This window comes from Pocillopora damicornis, chromosome 9, assembly GCF_964200805.1.
Source record: "Pocillopora damicornis chromosome 9, jaPocDami1.2, whole genome shotgun sequence".
Classification (NCBI taxonomy): domain Eukaryota; kingdom Metazoa; phylum Cnidaria; class Anthozoa; order Scleractinia; family Pocilloporidae; genus Pocillopora; species Pocillopora damicornis.
Genome location: NC_142678.1, coordinates 22963898 through 22978889, shown reverse-complemented (window position 1 = coordinate 22978889; position 14992 = coordinate 22963898). Strand labels below are relative to the sequence as shown.

The following is a 14992-nucleotide window of genomic DNA, read 5'->3' as shown; positions in this document are numbered from 1 at the left end:
CTTCTTGCTCGTTAGCTCGCGAGTGCCCGTCTGAATAACGCACGCCTGTTCAAAACGCACTCTTTTCACCAAGGATAGGGTTGTATTTGGTCAGTGGCATTAACTAAATATTAATAAACCAGCTTTAATCGAACAGTTTTAATAACTCCTATGATTAATTAATGTTACTATACTATACTACTATACTAGACTGGAGAAGTCCCTCCTTTTTGGCGAAGTCTGGCGCGCGGGTAAAAATAAAAAACAAAACAACAAAAAAGATAGAAATTGGCGTCAACGCGTTGTACGGAACTCTTTTGGTACTTTTTGTGTACCTCTCTCCTGGAGTTCCGCGCGGCGCGTTATCATCAGTCTCCTTTTTCGCCGATTTTTCTGGGACGCGAAACGGACTTCGCCGAAAAGGCGTGACTACTTGCGGTCTAATACTTGACATGTAGTAGATTTTTGTAACTGGAATAGAGTTACGAAAATGGTGAAAAGTGCACTTGGTAGAAACGATCGATCGATGGCCTTACAACCCGAATTTAAAGGAGAAGACGATCTTTTGTACTAGTTCCGATTAAATGCCCACTTTTTGTATCAGTAACTTTTAAAAACGCAATTGGATTTCCCAATGGCTCGCTGGTATACAGTTTTACCTCTGGAAACATGTCGTCTAGAACTCTAAAATCTCTTCAAAAACTCAAACCACTGCATGTACGCCAAACCGAGAATGTCTACTTAAAAACTACTTCTGTAGTAAAGAAAGCCTGCCTTAGATTAAAAGCACTGCTGTTTCCTTCTGTTCCTCTAATAAACAAGCAGAAAGTTTAAGTAAAATTTTCCGTCCAAGAAACAACAAAGTGTTGGGAATTAGATACTAATTTACATCGTTGACGCTGACCAGGAGTGGACTTTAGGTACTAACCCCTCTTCCTAGCTGTAGATCTCCCTACATTACAGTCATTTTCTCGGGGTCCTCCTCTTCGTCTTCGCCTTTTGCTGCCAACAGGCCTAGATCAGTAGCGCCGGAAGCTTCAGCACCCTTAAGTGTCTCGGCTGTCGGAGTGTTATTAGTCTCAGGGAGGAGAAGGCACAGAATTCCTGCCACAAAGGCATCTACCGCCATGATAATATAAGGAAGCTGAACCATGTACTTACTCTGCAAAAAAAAAAAGCTTGTTCAGGTTGGGTTTAAGCACTGCTGAGGGTCATGTACGTTATTTTTCACTTCAGTCTCGCAAATCAGTTCTTTAATTCTTAGCTCATCATAGGGTCGTACATACCAAGCTTAACACAAATGGTGATGTGATCGCACCAAAACGGCCCGCAGCTGAAGATGAACCGAGGCCAATATTTCTGTGAGAAGAGAAAATTTTTATTTTTAATTACTTTTAGAACAAGACAACTTCCCTTTCGCACTTGAATTCTTGTCCGAAAAATGCGGGGACCAAAACAATCCGTTGTTAGCAGCGCCGTTGCAGAACCGAGTTTAAATGGCTATTAAAAATATAATAATCGAAGGTAAAACAGACTTTAATTATTCTGGATGACAATTTTTAAGTACCTTAGGATTCATGGTTAACGAACAAAGGCAAGATGGCAAGAGTCATACAAAAAAGCTCTCGCGCGCATGTGGCTTGCCTGACAAAATCACTCGCCCCTAGTTAAATTTAGCGCATGCTACGCAAGCTAACCGACCGCTAACCATAGATCGGTATAAACGAAACTGGCAGCTTTGTGTACCACTTAAAGATTTCCAATAAGAGAGGGGAAACTTTGTTTGATAACTTGAAAATAACGTTCGCAAACATGTTCCCTACCGCACTACAGTCGGGAACAACTCTGAGGAGAACACAAAAATGGCGTCAAACGAATTCATAACAGAGAACTTCCCAATCATGGCAAAGATGATACGTCCTGCTGCGTATCCTACAGAGTAAAATTGAGAAAAAAGATAAATCACTGACAACGTAAAAGGGTATAAGCAGGATGGCCTGTGGTAGGCCTTTAGTTACTTAAACAAAGCGCTGTAGTAAATGGTGATGCAACAGTAGCGGAGGGGTGAAAAAAAGGGGACGGTCCTTACTCGACCCAAATTTCCGTCAATCTTCGTCAGCCGATGTCACAGCGTTTTGGGTATCCCAAAACGATGTGACAGCGCTACTACCGTACCGTTTACAATTTCGGCACGTTTTACGAAATGAACGCCAGGGACAGGTAGGAGAACAAAGGTGGACAAAACGAGAGAGTTAGGGGTGTTAACTAGGATCTGTCGATAAGTATTCCTGTTTCTGCAAAGCTGAAATATAAGAAAAAATTGTTTCTCAAAGTGGGCCTAGAGATACAATACTATACTACCAAGAATGTAACTGAGAGGCCAGTCCTACTTAACAGTGGGTGAAGGTCGAAATGTGAAACGAGAAAAGAAAGATTTTGTCCAAAATCCACCTCACCTGAATTATCAGGATCAGAAGGAAAAACAGTAACTAATAGATTTGATATGGCTGCCACAACTAAACCTATCACAACTACTTTCTTTCGACCAAATCTAGAAAAGAAAAAAAGGATCAGAGGTCAATAGGATACAACCAAAAGTCTTTTTAAAAAAGGATGAACGAGAATGCTTAATGAAAACAAATTTATGTTGCAGTGAAAAAAGTAAGAAAATTACTAATGAAACAAAAAATGGATGAAAATGATATTATCGATCGCTTTTTTACAGTTACTTGAAAAAAGTGGAACATATAAGTGCCCTGAAAATTATCTGAGCTTAGTGCATCGGCAGGCCCTTATTATTAGTGTAACGGCACGAGTGTTTTTTCGCCCGCGGGAAAGTTTGAGACCTTGTGCAATGAAAGCCGTTTAGAGCTCTGCAAGGGATCTGGGTGTTAGTGTCAGACCCCGGTAAACCTCTCCCCGACCCGTGTAAAATCTTCCCATGGGCGGAGAAACGCGCGTCCAGCTGTGAAAATAACGAAAGCAAAATGAAGTTAAGACAGATTACGATTATGACAACCAACCTGTTCATGGCGTAAATAGCAAAGGCATTGCCAGGAAGTTCGACCAGCGAAGTTAGGAAAAAATTGAGATAAATGTTACCACCCAACATGACAGAACCTAACGAAACACCAAAGTATACTTGTGCGTTGACAAACCTGTTAGGAAAAGAAAATGAACTGGTTAGAATTTTACAAGATCGTTCCTTTGTGGAAGGTAAAAATTTCATTCTGTTTTGTCGAGTTCTGGGTTCCAAGCAGGAATTGTCAAGAAAGCAGAAAACAGACGGTGCGCCTGCAGCCAAGAAGGATTGAGATAGTTACAGATGTATGATATCGAAAATACGTCGAGTGGCGACTCGCACAACATCAGCAATTCACTTGTACCTAAGATAAATGAGAGTAAAATTTTACAAAATATATCTTAAATAGATAAGTTAATAGCAAAGATCCCGAAGTAGCCACAGGAAGCTTTACTAGTCAAGTGCCTATTTAAATCGTGTATTGTTACATTTTGTGGGTAGGTAAAAATATACAGGTAGGTACACTGTCAATAAACAAATTACTTTTCAATATGGGGAATTAGAAAAATAAGTGAATAACGAATAACACAAACAAACGACACTTTGATGAGTAAAAATAATTAATCGATATAATTTAAAGCTCATCTTTCGATTAAGTGTCGTAAAACGAAGCGAAAGTAAAAGCAGTCGAGAGAATCCAAAGTGAATACAAGCAAACTGCCAGAAGCGCAGCAAAACTGGCGTGACCAAGGCGTGATTGGCTTTATTTTTTAATCTGATTGGTCGAGAAAGTGGCGCGAATTTTCTGAACCAATCACAGAGCGAAGTAAAGCAAAACCAAAGAAATTCCGGATTAATTTCGACATTCAATTTAAAAAATTGCATAAACTACAAATAAATCAATGCACACACAGGCAGGTAGAGATAGATTATCAGAATAGTTTATAGAGGCTTAAAAATCCTCAATTTATTCTCTCACCAAGAGATCCAAGAGATGATAGTTTTCTTCGTCATCGAGCGGGATCCAAACAAATCCATAAACCCAGCCTCCTTCTCTGTAGTCCTCTGATCGTCAGGCAGACCCAAGTTCTCCTCGGGCATGGACTTTTTGTTGATTTTTGCCACTCGCTTAAGAATGTTCTCCGCCTCTTCGACTCGTTGATGCGTCGTCAGCCAGCGTACTGATTCAGGAACTAGTCTGTATTAAAAACAAATTTTTATATTTACGCCGTTTGCTTGACTCAAGCAGGTTCCGACCACTATATAAAGCAATCAAAACTCGTCGCCATCTTACATCCAAAAGATGAAAAGCACGAGGCCTGGTGCCGAGGTGGCGATAGAAAGTTTCCTCCAGTCCCTAATCAGGTAAGCCAACAGAGCCACCAGCATCAAGGCCCCAGTCCAAAAATACCACGCAAAGGTGCCTGCCATGGCGCGGTGATTGGGGTCCACGAATTCAGTTGCCATAATGAAGAGGCACACAATGGCTCCCCCTGCATTTGTAATCACAACAGCCAATCAGAGCCAAGGAAGATTTTAAAAAGAGCTAATGAGAGCTAAAAAAAAACTGTATGAAGCGACTTTCCAAATCGCAAATCGTTTTAGTTTTGCTCTGATTGGTTGAGAAGGTGACATGCATTTGCCTTACCAATCATAGAGCGAATTCAATTGAATTCAGATCTATGACGGATCAAGTCTGTTAGTTCGATCCTATCTAGTGTTCTGTAACTACCATTCATACATACCGAGACCAAAGCCGATCATGAACCTTAGGACAGCATATAACCAATACCAAGGAACAAACGAACTGGCAAATGCCACCCAACAAACCATACTGCATGAAAAGAAGAGAACTTTTCGGCGGCCATACTTGTCAGATAAGACACCGAACACCACGTTACCAAAAAGCCAGCCTAGGAACTGGATCGAGGTGGTCACCCAAGCCAATGTGGACCAGGAACACACCAAGCGCCACTGTTGATCAGAAATCGAAGGTTATTTAATTTGCATTCCATAGATAACGTATTTTTGGTACTGGCACAGTTTTCCGATGTGAAGTTTTAAACTAAGGGAAGCGGAGGGAGGGGGGGGGGAGGGTGGAAGGGGAAAAATTAGAAAGTAGGTACTTATCAGAACTTATAGCCTTATCAAGGGGACTTATTGGAGATTTTACGGCGTGATGATTCGAAGTGAGAAGAAGTTGGGCCCACCTCTGTGACGATGGATGTGTATGGTTTAGTGAACTCCCATTCACTGTCATCAATATCGCATCTGAAATCCTTGTTCGGGTTATTCGATGACATATCGAATTCCTCTAAAAAGGCAAAAACAACAACAATATGTTAATAGATCGGAAATCACCGAACAAAGTGAGTAACAAAAGCTTGAGAAATTTGATTTTCAGAAGAAAATCGCTTTAAAGCCAGAAAGCAAGATAGTCAAACACACTTAGAAGCAAAAAAGGAAATCGATAAATCAATTTATAAAACCCCATTGATGCCCTTTCATTCGTCCTTCCCCTGAGGTAACGGAGAACACGGCTACTCACCTGTAAAGTTGCAAACGGTGCTGTTTTGAGCGCACTTCCAGGGGGGCTCTAATCCAAGGAACGCCATGATGAGGGGCTGAAAGGTGACAGGCACCATCATGATACCCACCACAAAGACCAACATCCATTGGAACCGTCCCATACCCCCAATCTTCGTAAGGAAGCCATCCACACTGAGTGTCATGGTGTGGGGTTGAACTGGAAGGAATAGAGATCATTGGAGACTAATTTTTTATAAACCATTTGTTACACATACGCCATATTTTTCTTGGTTTGAATGTCACCGTATGTGGGGTTTCCAAAGCAGGCCAGCCAAACTCATTTCAAAATGGCTTAGCAACGCGACATGTAAATTAGCTAAAGACCGTCTACCGTTTTAGTGCCTGAAGCAAATGCACTTCGAAAAGGCATTGTGCGGCAGATGAGGTTATATTGTGCTCATGTGTAATATAATTATAGATTTTAACCATGTTGAGACGTACAGCCTAGTCATTAACATTAAATGGACAAAACACAATCCAAATCCTAAAGTGTGTGAAATAAGCACACTCGAATTTCGGCCTTGATTTTGGTAAAAGTTTTAAAAGCTGGCTCGCTTGTATATGTTGTGGTTCAATTTTATTCTTGTTCAAATTTTACTTTCCTTTGTTTCAAACTCATTATCATACATTACAATACCCAAAAACAAAAGAAAATAAAATTTGAACTAAGGATAAGATTGAACCACACCATGTATGTTAAGTTTGCATAGCCTCATTTGTGTAAGCCAAAGGCTCGAGATCATGCAAAATACTTTGAGACAGGGCTCCTGTTTGAGATCATTGTTCGAAGCAATGACTCGAGATGTTTGTGTTTGCAGTGTTGACATACGAGGAAAACTCGCTGGAATCCTAAATTGCTACATTTCAGTTTTTCTAAATTTCAAACATTGGCAGGTCGACGATGAAGATTGTTCTTCGTCACATTCAAATTTTCATGTATTACTAGAGTTAAACTAGCTTCAACAAACCCTTCGTTTCCCCCCTTTCTTCAACCGATCGAACGCAGGAGGCCGCTATCACGAGCATGCAAGCTGTTGATATTTCAGGGTCAACCGTGTATTACATAATAATTGTACAATTAGAGCGAAACTCGCAGATTTCTATAAAAGTGAAATTTTAATCGCCGACGCACGGTTTTGGCAAGTGTGTCGTGTGTTATTGACTAACCAAATCGAACTTTTTAGCTCTAACTATTCAAGCACAATATTATAAAAAAACTGTAGTCAAAACTCTACTCTTTACAACAAGCAGAAGACATCGAACACTCACCTTACGCAAAGTTTTCCTATCTACTAAGTTAAACGTATCTTTGGCAATCTACGCAAGTTGTAACCCGTCGAAAGCAAAACTTGTGAAACAGATAACAAAAATATACACCAGACTGACTTTGTTAATGTACATTTTATGCAAGGCGCCTGCACAACAAAAGCGGCATTGTGAACATGCAAATTAACGGAAAAGGAAAAGTATTGTACTAAAGAACACCTTAATTTCAAAACAAAAAGGTCATAACAGGGTCATATGAAGAAAAAAAGGGCAACAGGAAAAAATGTGTAAGACCTTCTTTAAGGATTTAAAGCGACAATTGATACAGGCGCCAGGAAGCCTTGCTATCTTTGTCACTTTAACAAAAAGAGGCTAACCAAACAAAACATGACGAAACAGAAACAAACAACTCAAAGACAGAAAAAGAAACTCGCTTGGGGGCCTTAAACTTCTCGCTGCGCTCTGACGTATGTCTCTCATCCAATTACGCTTTAATGGAGTACACAATGTGCTCTTTTGAGCCTCTGTCAAAATAAAGACGTTTCTTGAAAAGGCGTTTAATTTTTCAATGATTGGTATCTTAAATTAGTAGTAACAATTTTTGCTATGCATTACGAGAGCAAGGTAGATAGAAATCTGTTCTTTATGCCGAAGCCGGGTAAATTGTCCGACGGATCCGAAACAGTCTGCTGAAACCCGCTCAGAGAAATGGTGATTGGTTTTACAACAGCGTCCACTTTCGGAGACCAGAGGCGGACTTAACTACCAATTATCCCGGTAGACCGAGTGTCTGCTTCAAAAGAGAAACAGGGACGTTAAAAGTCTAGAGAAGTGATGTGTTTTTATTTCATTTATCGATTTTTTCGTAAACAAACACTCTATTAGAATGGTTGATATTTTTTTATGATATTTTGGGACTATTTTGGATCTCAGCTTCCAAGAGCTAGTTTGGAGTTGAGTTTATGTCATGACAACAAAATCAGATCTTTCGTGACACTGCCAGTTTGACAGCATTCCAAAACTTGTTATGAAATTTCTGTTCAGCATCTATCAAGTCATGTGTAAGGAAACCTCTGTTGGTGGTTTCTCTGTAATGGAAGATTCCATCGCTGACCGCAAAGTACGCAACAAAGATCTGCTAGCATAACAGATCTGGGAAGCAATTGACTTTCTTACTTACCTCTAAGAATCTGTCAGCCGTTACCTGTATACTATATGAGCTTGATCTGCTAAGCTTGAAAACGTGCCACTCAAATATCTCCTCAGTGTTTTACTGAGTCATTATAACAGTCAATTTAAAATATTGACAGACATCTGTAGAGTTCACGATCTTCTTTGCTTACCTTGCCTGTGAGAGCTTGACAGCGAATTCTGATATGAATTGCGGTTACCTCGCAGGATGTTTATTATTCCATGGCAGTATGATCGTTTCGTCCCTAAAGTGTCGAAAGGTCATCTGTGCAGAAATCTTCCACCATTCTGGAACAATCTTGGATAGGCTATCCGCCCATTTTTGAACGCATTCAGGCGGGGAAGGGGGGGGGGGAGGGGTGTGGGAATTACCTACCAGGTAGGGATAGCTATCCCCGATCTTATCTAACGTTGTATAGAAGGTAAAAGATTTTAAGATTGCACCGGACTACTCTGACATCTAACGTATCTCTTTTTCTCTTTTTTGAATTTGTTTCACGGTAATACACAATGTTACTAGGTCACCATCCGTTTCACCTACAATTTCCCTTCCCCTCTCCTCCCCCCCCCCCTGCTAACATCGGATTACCTTGCGGAACGCGGTGTTTAATACTTGCGCTTTTTCGTTTTGATAAGATAAAGGTATCTCCTGGGGTTAGAGTTATCATAGTTGTCTCTTAACGCCCACTCTAAGAAAATAATGTATGCTGATTATGACGTACCTTTAACCTGTGTTATGGTGTTTCAGTCGAGACACAAAATCGCCGTGTTCTACTGGAGTTGATGATGACTGCGAAGAATAAATTGTTACAAACACCAGACTAAATCTAATGTCTTTAGGATACCCTACCGGGTCGTGTAATCTGTATAAATCACGACTGCTCACTATTAATGCAGTACAGATATTGAAAATTTGCCTTATATATATAACGATAAACTAAAGGCATCAAATGTCAGATGTTAACTCTCGCTGTAAAAACACTGGGTATAGCACTGCGATGTACGGACCGCAAGGTATTCTTGTGTTGTGCGATGATCATTGGGTGGGCGCGGTTTACCCCCTCCTCCAAAATTTCACCCCAGCAGACACTATTTAAATAATGATAAATCCCGGATACTTTAAATCCTGTCTAAATTCATCCAAAGGCACCACTAGCCCGTGACGGCCACCTGCTAATGTCTAAGGTATGTCTCGGGGGATCAATATAGACCTACGGACTGAGGAAACCATGGTTATACTTTAGAAGATAGAAAAAGGTCTTTCTAACAATGTCACGTGTTAACTGGGGGGCGGGGAGGGGACCTAGGATACGCTACTACTTCATTACCCGAAAGGGTGTGTGTTACGTCAAATGTGTTGCGCACTGAGAGTTATTTCAGTCTTAAATAAATAAGATGTAGCAACGAAATAACTTCCCGAGAGCAATGGGAGTCATGTGGAAAACCTCTGAGAATGAGATGGAAGTTAAAATCATGACCTCTCTCTGTCTATTAAACCTCAAAGACTTCATTCGCAGGATACCTGGGTACGAAATTCTTAACTATAATTCAAGACACGAGCTGGAGAAACTCGAACAAGAATGGCTTCTCACCGAAAGTTGTGAATAAGCTTTTAAAAGACCACACAATTGAAACGTTTGCCTTGATGATACTTTCCGGTACCTGTTTCCAGCACCCGCTGTGATTGAGCCAACGAGGTTAAGCCTATACCATTCGAAGCAAAAAGGAAAAAGGAGTGGCAAAAACACAATTCTATACAATAAAAATGCAAGAAATTTGCAAAGAAACAACTTTATTTCTCATCAAATACAACTTACATGTTAGGAGAGAAACTTACCAGCTTGTTTTTCATTTTAATTTTTTTAATCCTACAGAAAATTTCATTTTTTTTCTTAAAAGGCAAGTCGAGTTTTTAAAGGCACAAATGATGATATTAGTGTTTTAGGGTTGGGAAGAGATTCCACTTCACAGATTTATCACGAGATGATATTCAGGTGACCAAATTTATGTGTCTCTGGTCTATGTGACCTCTCTGAGAATAGTTCTAAGCCTGGAGTCAATTTTTGTCCCCACAAAAAAGATTGATAACTTTCTTAGACAAAATTGGGATGATTTGTTACAACTGAACTGGATTGGGATTACACTGAAGCATAGTAATCAGACCTCCCCTCTAGGGGTAGACAGTCAAACAGTCAAATGCAATCTAATATCCTGGCTATGATATAACTTCCTCAAGTTACTATAATCCCCCATCTCATGGGAGATTGTTTCCCCACAATTGCTAGCTTGTTCTTCATTAGACCTACACAAATTTTCTAACACATTCAACTCAAAACAAAGGCTGTCAGCCTAGAGCAGTTAAATTAAAAATTATAAGCTCCTGTCTTTCTGTTCTTTTCTTATTTAAATGTGTTTAAGGAAAACAGTTTTATACACAGCTCTGACAATGACAAAACTAAGAATTGAGACACATGACTCCCTATAGTGTAGACAAGTCTGCTACCCAATATAAATGTTATTAACTTCCAGGTTTACAAAACCGCAATCTGAACCAATTTTTGTGTCCTTAATAGAAGTCACTAATTCAAGATGTCTCTATGGTTTTCAATACAAGTTTGCTAACTATTTCAATCTGCTAATTATCATTACTATTCTAAAATGGAGTATTAGGTTTATTAAGGTGCCAATGTCAACACAAACCAATTGCATATTATCTACAGTCTCCTCATTGGCCCCCATTAGATAACTACCAAGTCATTTACAACTAATACTTACTACCCTTTCCTATACAGCTGAGATCTAAATGTCAGTAAATAATACTGCAACAATACTACAAAAAATCAATTGCTCTATGCAACAAGAGTAATTTTTTTCATGAATCTACCACACCTTTGACTGTTTACACCAAATGAGCAGATGGAAACTAATCTAAAATAGGAAATTTCACAAATTTGTTGCTAGACAACAAATTTCTGAATTTATGCTAATTTAGGAGATTTAAGATATTTTCTTGATTTATAACTAGGCTAGGAAATCTCATGCAAAGAGCTAGAGTAAATCTGATGGGCTGTTACAATTCACAAGCAAAATATCTCAAAAAATTGATCAAGAAGTGATGAACTGTGCTAAGAATGATTTTTTTTGACTGTGTAAGTACATATTTCTGCTGTTTGCTAACATCACTCTGCAGCTATGATTCAATTCAAAGTCCAGCTTACTAAAATGTTAATTTTACCAATTTTATGAATTAACATCAATCTGTTTCTATATGTGTTATTTCTACATCTCAAGTCTACAGCAGCAGCTTCCCTATTCTTTGTACACTACACACTTCCAAGCTTCTGAATAAGATGCAGTGGCTGTGAATGCCTGTCTACTCTGTTGTTTCAAATGTGTTCAGTTCTCTTGCTGTAACTGTCTGTCACTCACTGCAGCTACAATTAACCTGCATTAAAAGTACACAGTGTTAGTGAGTGAAAGTAAGAGTTGTCCAGCGTATGCTAATGCCTTTAGATCTGATGACTCAAACAATTCACAAATAATTAAAAAATTGTAATATCAGAAATATTCCTAATAAAATCACTATTTCATAGTGTAGTATCATTTATGGTTACTTCAAATAAAAAACTCATGGAATCATCAGGAACATTTTACACAGATGCAGGAATAAAATTAAACATCTAAAAAAAATTTTAAAAATTACCTGTCACACCTTGTGACAGGAAAGACAGTAACAAAATGTAGATAAAACTTAACAGCCAAATAAATAACTGCATATAAAAACAATATTACAGAACAACAAATACTCACTGTACTCTTCTATTCCTGGAATGAATCATTTCAAATTGTCAGTACGAGGACATTTTCATAACTTATTTGTTCTGTCTACCATCATCACTGTAAATCTGAAGTATCAGGACTTTTGTGTATTTTGATACTAAAGAGGCATGTAATTGATAAAATTCTTTTGAACAGAATCAAGTTAGAGATCCTATTTTCAAGACGCAATACTTAATTGTGTTTGTACTTCCTAAGTTATATCGGTGGAACTATGTTGTTAAAATTTGGGTGATGTTGACCTTTGGATGACATTGATCTTCCTGTCTAAGAAACCTCTTTGAAAAACAAGAAACCTTCATTTTTCTGATGACAACTTTGATTCATGCTTAGGCGAATAAATTGCAAAATATTTCATGACGTTAAATTTATTAACTTTCATGAAATGAAGCACAACTGTGGATGGAGTTGAGAATTGTTCAAAATAAAACAACAGATGCAACGCAATGTATATGATCTTACCTCAGTAAGGTCTGAATCCTCGATTATTTTTGTCACCTCCATTTGCACCACGACTATTCATACGATTGGCGGGACCATAGCTGGAATTCATCTGACCATAGTTCCCCATCTGATAATCACCAGGCCCTCCTCCTGATCCCCCAACCCCACCACCTGCAGCAGCAGCTGCTGCAGCAAACTGATTCCAATCACCCATGGAGGGAAAGCCTCCAAAGCCAAATCCAGGATAGCTGCCATAAGCAGAAGCCATTGGGTTGTTCATCCCTTCATATCCACCACCAGAACTTCCACCAGTACCGCTAGAGCCTGCCATAGCTGAGGAAACATTGCGCTCCCCGGCCATGCTGCCCTTAACATCTCCCATACCATAAGGAACTTCATTGTAATTATCTTTGTCATAGTTGCTAGAACTACTATGAGAATGACCTCTTCCAGAGGCTCCCCCACCACCATAACTTGCACCACTCCCAGCGCCGTACCCACTTCCGGCTCCAAAACCTCCCGTCCCACCACTTCCTCCACCTCCTCCTCCTCCTCCTCCTCCCCCTCCCCCTCCAAAACCGCCTGGGCCAAACCCTCCAAAACCACCAAAAAAGCCTGGCCCAAAACCACCAAATCCCATACCATTGAACCCAAAACCAGGACCAAAGTTACCCATTGCACCAGGACCAAATCCACCAAAAGCTGCCGGATTGAATCCACTCATTAATGCAGCAGCTGCTGCTGCAGGATTACCAAACCCACCAGCCCCAAAACCACCCATGCTACCAGTTCCAGGCATCCCACCAGTCCCAAACCCGCTGCCATTACCACCTCCACTGCTGACAGGACCTCCAAAATTCCCTGGGGAAAAAAAACCAACAACAATTAATGATAATGATAAAAATACACTATTTATCTCATTAATTAAAAATATAATGCAAAGTCAGGTTTATTCACAGAAAAACTACGGTGCACCTGATTACAGCTGAAATATCTATTTCAATTCTGCCCAAGAATAACTTAACTGTTTAAGAATTGTGCAAAATTTAGACCTGTAGACCATCTCATTTCTCTCACCCTTCCCCTCTTCAACCAGTTTGCACCCACATTTGTCAATTTGCTTCTGGTTCTCATTTTGCTTGTGCTCTGGACAAGGATTTGAGAGAAAATAGTCCAAACACTGTTAAAGGAAGACCAATCGACTATTATGTATCAAGACCTACTTGAAGCATGTATTTACAAAATACGAAATCTGACGGTGTTTGATTCTCCAAAAGTGTCAAAATGTTTCATTCTTAGAAATGTGGTCACCTCTTCCACCAGAGCCTCCATATCCAGAATTCATTGCATTGAAACTTCCACCACTGGAGCCCCAACCTGGGAAACCTTTTTCCAATAAACAAAAATTAAAACTGTCAACACAGATTTGAGTTCAGCACACAGGAGAGCATTGGCCAGTAGCTTGTTGTAGATGAATTTTGAGGTCATATGTGTGAGTGAAGTTCTTTGTCAATTTATGTTGAGCATCACTGAAAGACAGTTTTTATACTTAACCCTTAGGACTGACCAGCATCTAATTTCTCCTTACAATATCACACTTGAATCGAACATTAAGGTCATGAGAATAAAGGAAATGGTCATCAACTTAAACGTAAGAAGCTCTTGATGGATAGACAAATTCTCCTCATCATTACCAAAGGAAATGTACAGAGAACAGTATAGAGAATATGCATGCTGATTTTAGGGTGTTAAAGGTTAGGTGTGAAAATGGTGACTACCAATTGGGAAGGGGTGGGGTGGTTTATGGTGTCATCGTCTACAATCCTAAACAGTAAGTGGCTTAAACTTATCTCCCGTTTCGAACATTTTTAAAAAGATTATCTTTACATATTTTAACGGAGAGTTCCTTTAATAAAGAACTATGCCTGACCTTCAGAGCTCGGAGTATTCAGTGCTCCGTTTGAGCGCCGTGACTCCTTCAACTCTTGTTCCTCCTTCTTTCTCATGGTGGCTTGAGATTCTGCCTTCTTAACTTCACACTGCTTAAGCTTTATTTGATGAAAACTGATCGAACAAATGCTCTCAACTACTTCTTCGTTGTCGAAAGTGACGAATGCAAAGCCACGGAGTCGGCTGGGATTTTCTTTATCTCTTTTGAGGTCGATATCCAATATTTTTCCCTTGCCGAATTTTTCACACAAGCCAGTGAAATATTCTTCCACATCTTCCTCTGTGGCCGTGCTTGCCAACCCACCGACAAAAATCTTTCGTGTCCTCGACTGAGCTTCGCCCTTGGGAACCGACCGTTTTGGTTCAATTTCCCAGTTATCCAGCTCGTGATTTTTCACTTTCAAACAATCGTCAACAGCTTGAGCGTTATCGAACGTGACAAATCCGAATCCACGCGAAGGCCCATTTTTGCCTTCACGCATAATAACACAGTCTACGATGTTCCCCCACGCTGAAAAATACTCCTTCAAACTTTCTTCTGTTGTTCGACGATTTAGACCACCGACGAAAATTTTTCGCAGCTGCTCAGGTTCAGAAGAAGACATGATTTTCTTAACTTTTTCAATCTTTCACGATGAGTTCCAAGAAAATGGCGGATGGAAGTAACGCTAATTGATGGGACCACGTGTTTAAATTGTAACAATCAATCCTCCT

General features: G+C 39.7%; 2 protein-coding genes across 6 annotated transcripts; both read right to left on the bottom strand.

Annotated features, from left to right (window-relative positions):
- Positions 1-123: 123 nt before the first annotated feature.
- Positions 124-8261, bottom strand: LOC113675879 (organic cation transporter-like protein). 3 transcript variants are annotated; one of them, XM_089182865.1, is made up of 11 exons: positions 8037-8261; positions 5550-5747; positions 5212-5315; positions 4747-4975; positions 4296-4494; positions 3981-4199; positions 3003-3137; positions 2436-2530; positions 1803-1911; positions 1266-1338; positions 124-1141 (listed from the first exon to the last, which is right to left on the bottom strand). In XM_089182865.1, the coding sequence occupies exons 2-11, from the start codon at positions 5731-5733 to the stop codon at positions 932-934; spliced, it is 1557 nt and encodes a 518-aa protein (XP_089038991.1). In that variant the 5' UTR covers positions 5734-5747; positions 8037-8261; the 3' UTR covers positions 124-931. The 3 variants fall into 3 exon arrangements, with proteins under 3 accessions (XP_089038991.1, XP_027048280.2, XP_027048279.2); XM_027192479.2 differs by having other exon boundaries at positions 8200-8255; XM_027192478.2 differs by lacking the exon at positions 8037-8261 and adding an exon at positions 6860-7227.
- A 1561-nt stretch (positions 8262-9822) lies between these two features.
- LOC113675886 (uncharacterized) lies at positions 9823-14972 on the bottom strand. Of its 3 annotated transcripts, XM_027192488.2 has the most exons (5): positions 14259-14971; positions 13640-13714; positions 12347-13189; positions 11858-11872; positions 11352-11492 (listed from the first exon to the last, which is right to left on the bottom strand). In XM_027192488.2, exons 1-3 carry the CDS (start codon positions 14881-14883, stop codon positions 12348-12350), a joined length of 1542 nt encoding a protein of 513 aa, XP_027048289.2. In that variant the 5' UTR covers positions 14884-14971; the 3' UTR covers positions 11352-11492; positions 11858-11872; position 12347. The 3 variants fall into 3 exon arrangements, with proteins under 3 accessions (XP_027048288.2, XP_027048290.2, XP_027048289.2); XM_027192487.2 differs by lacking the exon at positions 11858-11872 and having other exon boundaries at positions 9823-11492; positions 14259-14970; XM_027192489.2 differs by lacking the exons at positions 11858-11872; positions 13640-13714 and having other exon boundaries at positions 9823-11492; positions 14259-14972.
- Between the last annotated feature and the right edge of the window lie 20 nt (positions 14973-14992).

Coding starts and splice junctions, on each gene's coding strand:
- LOC113675879 (XM_089182865.1), bottom strand. CDS start 5,733: ATGACACTCAGTGTGGATGGCTTCCTTACGAAGATTGGGGGTATGGGA. Junction 5,316..5,549: donor CACCGTTTGCAACTTTACAG/GTGAGTAGCCGT, acceptor TTGCCTTTTTAG/AGGAATTCGATATGTCATCG. Junction 4,495..4,746: donor CATGATCGGCTTTGGTCTCG/GTATGTATGAAT, acceptor TTACAAATGCAG/GGGGAGCCATTGTGTGCCTC.
- LOC113675886 (XM_027192488.2), bottom strand. CDS start 14,883: ATGTCTTCTTCTGAACCTGAGCAGCTGCGAAAAATTTTCGTCGGTGGT. Junction 13,715..14,258: donor GAATACTCCGAGCTCTGAAG/GTCAGGCATAGT, acceptor TATTGGAAAAAG/GTTTCCCAGGTTGGGGCTCC. Junction 13,190..13,639: donor TGGAGGCTCTGGTGGAAGAG/GTGACCACATTT, acceptor TTTTTTCCCCAG/GGAATTTTGGAGGTCCTGTC.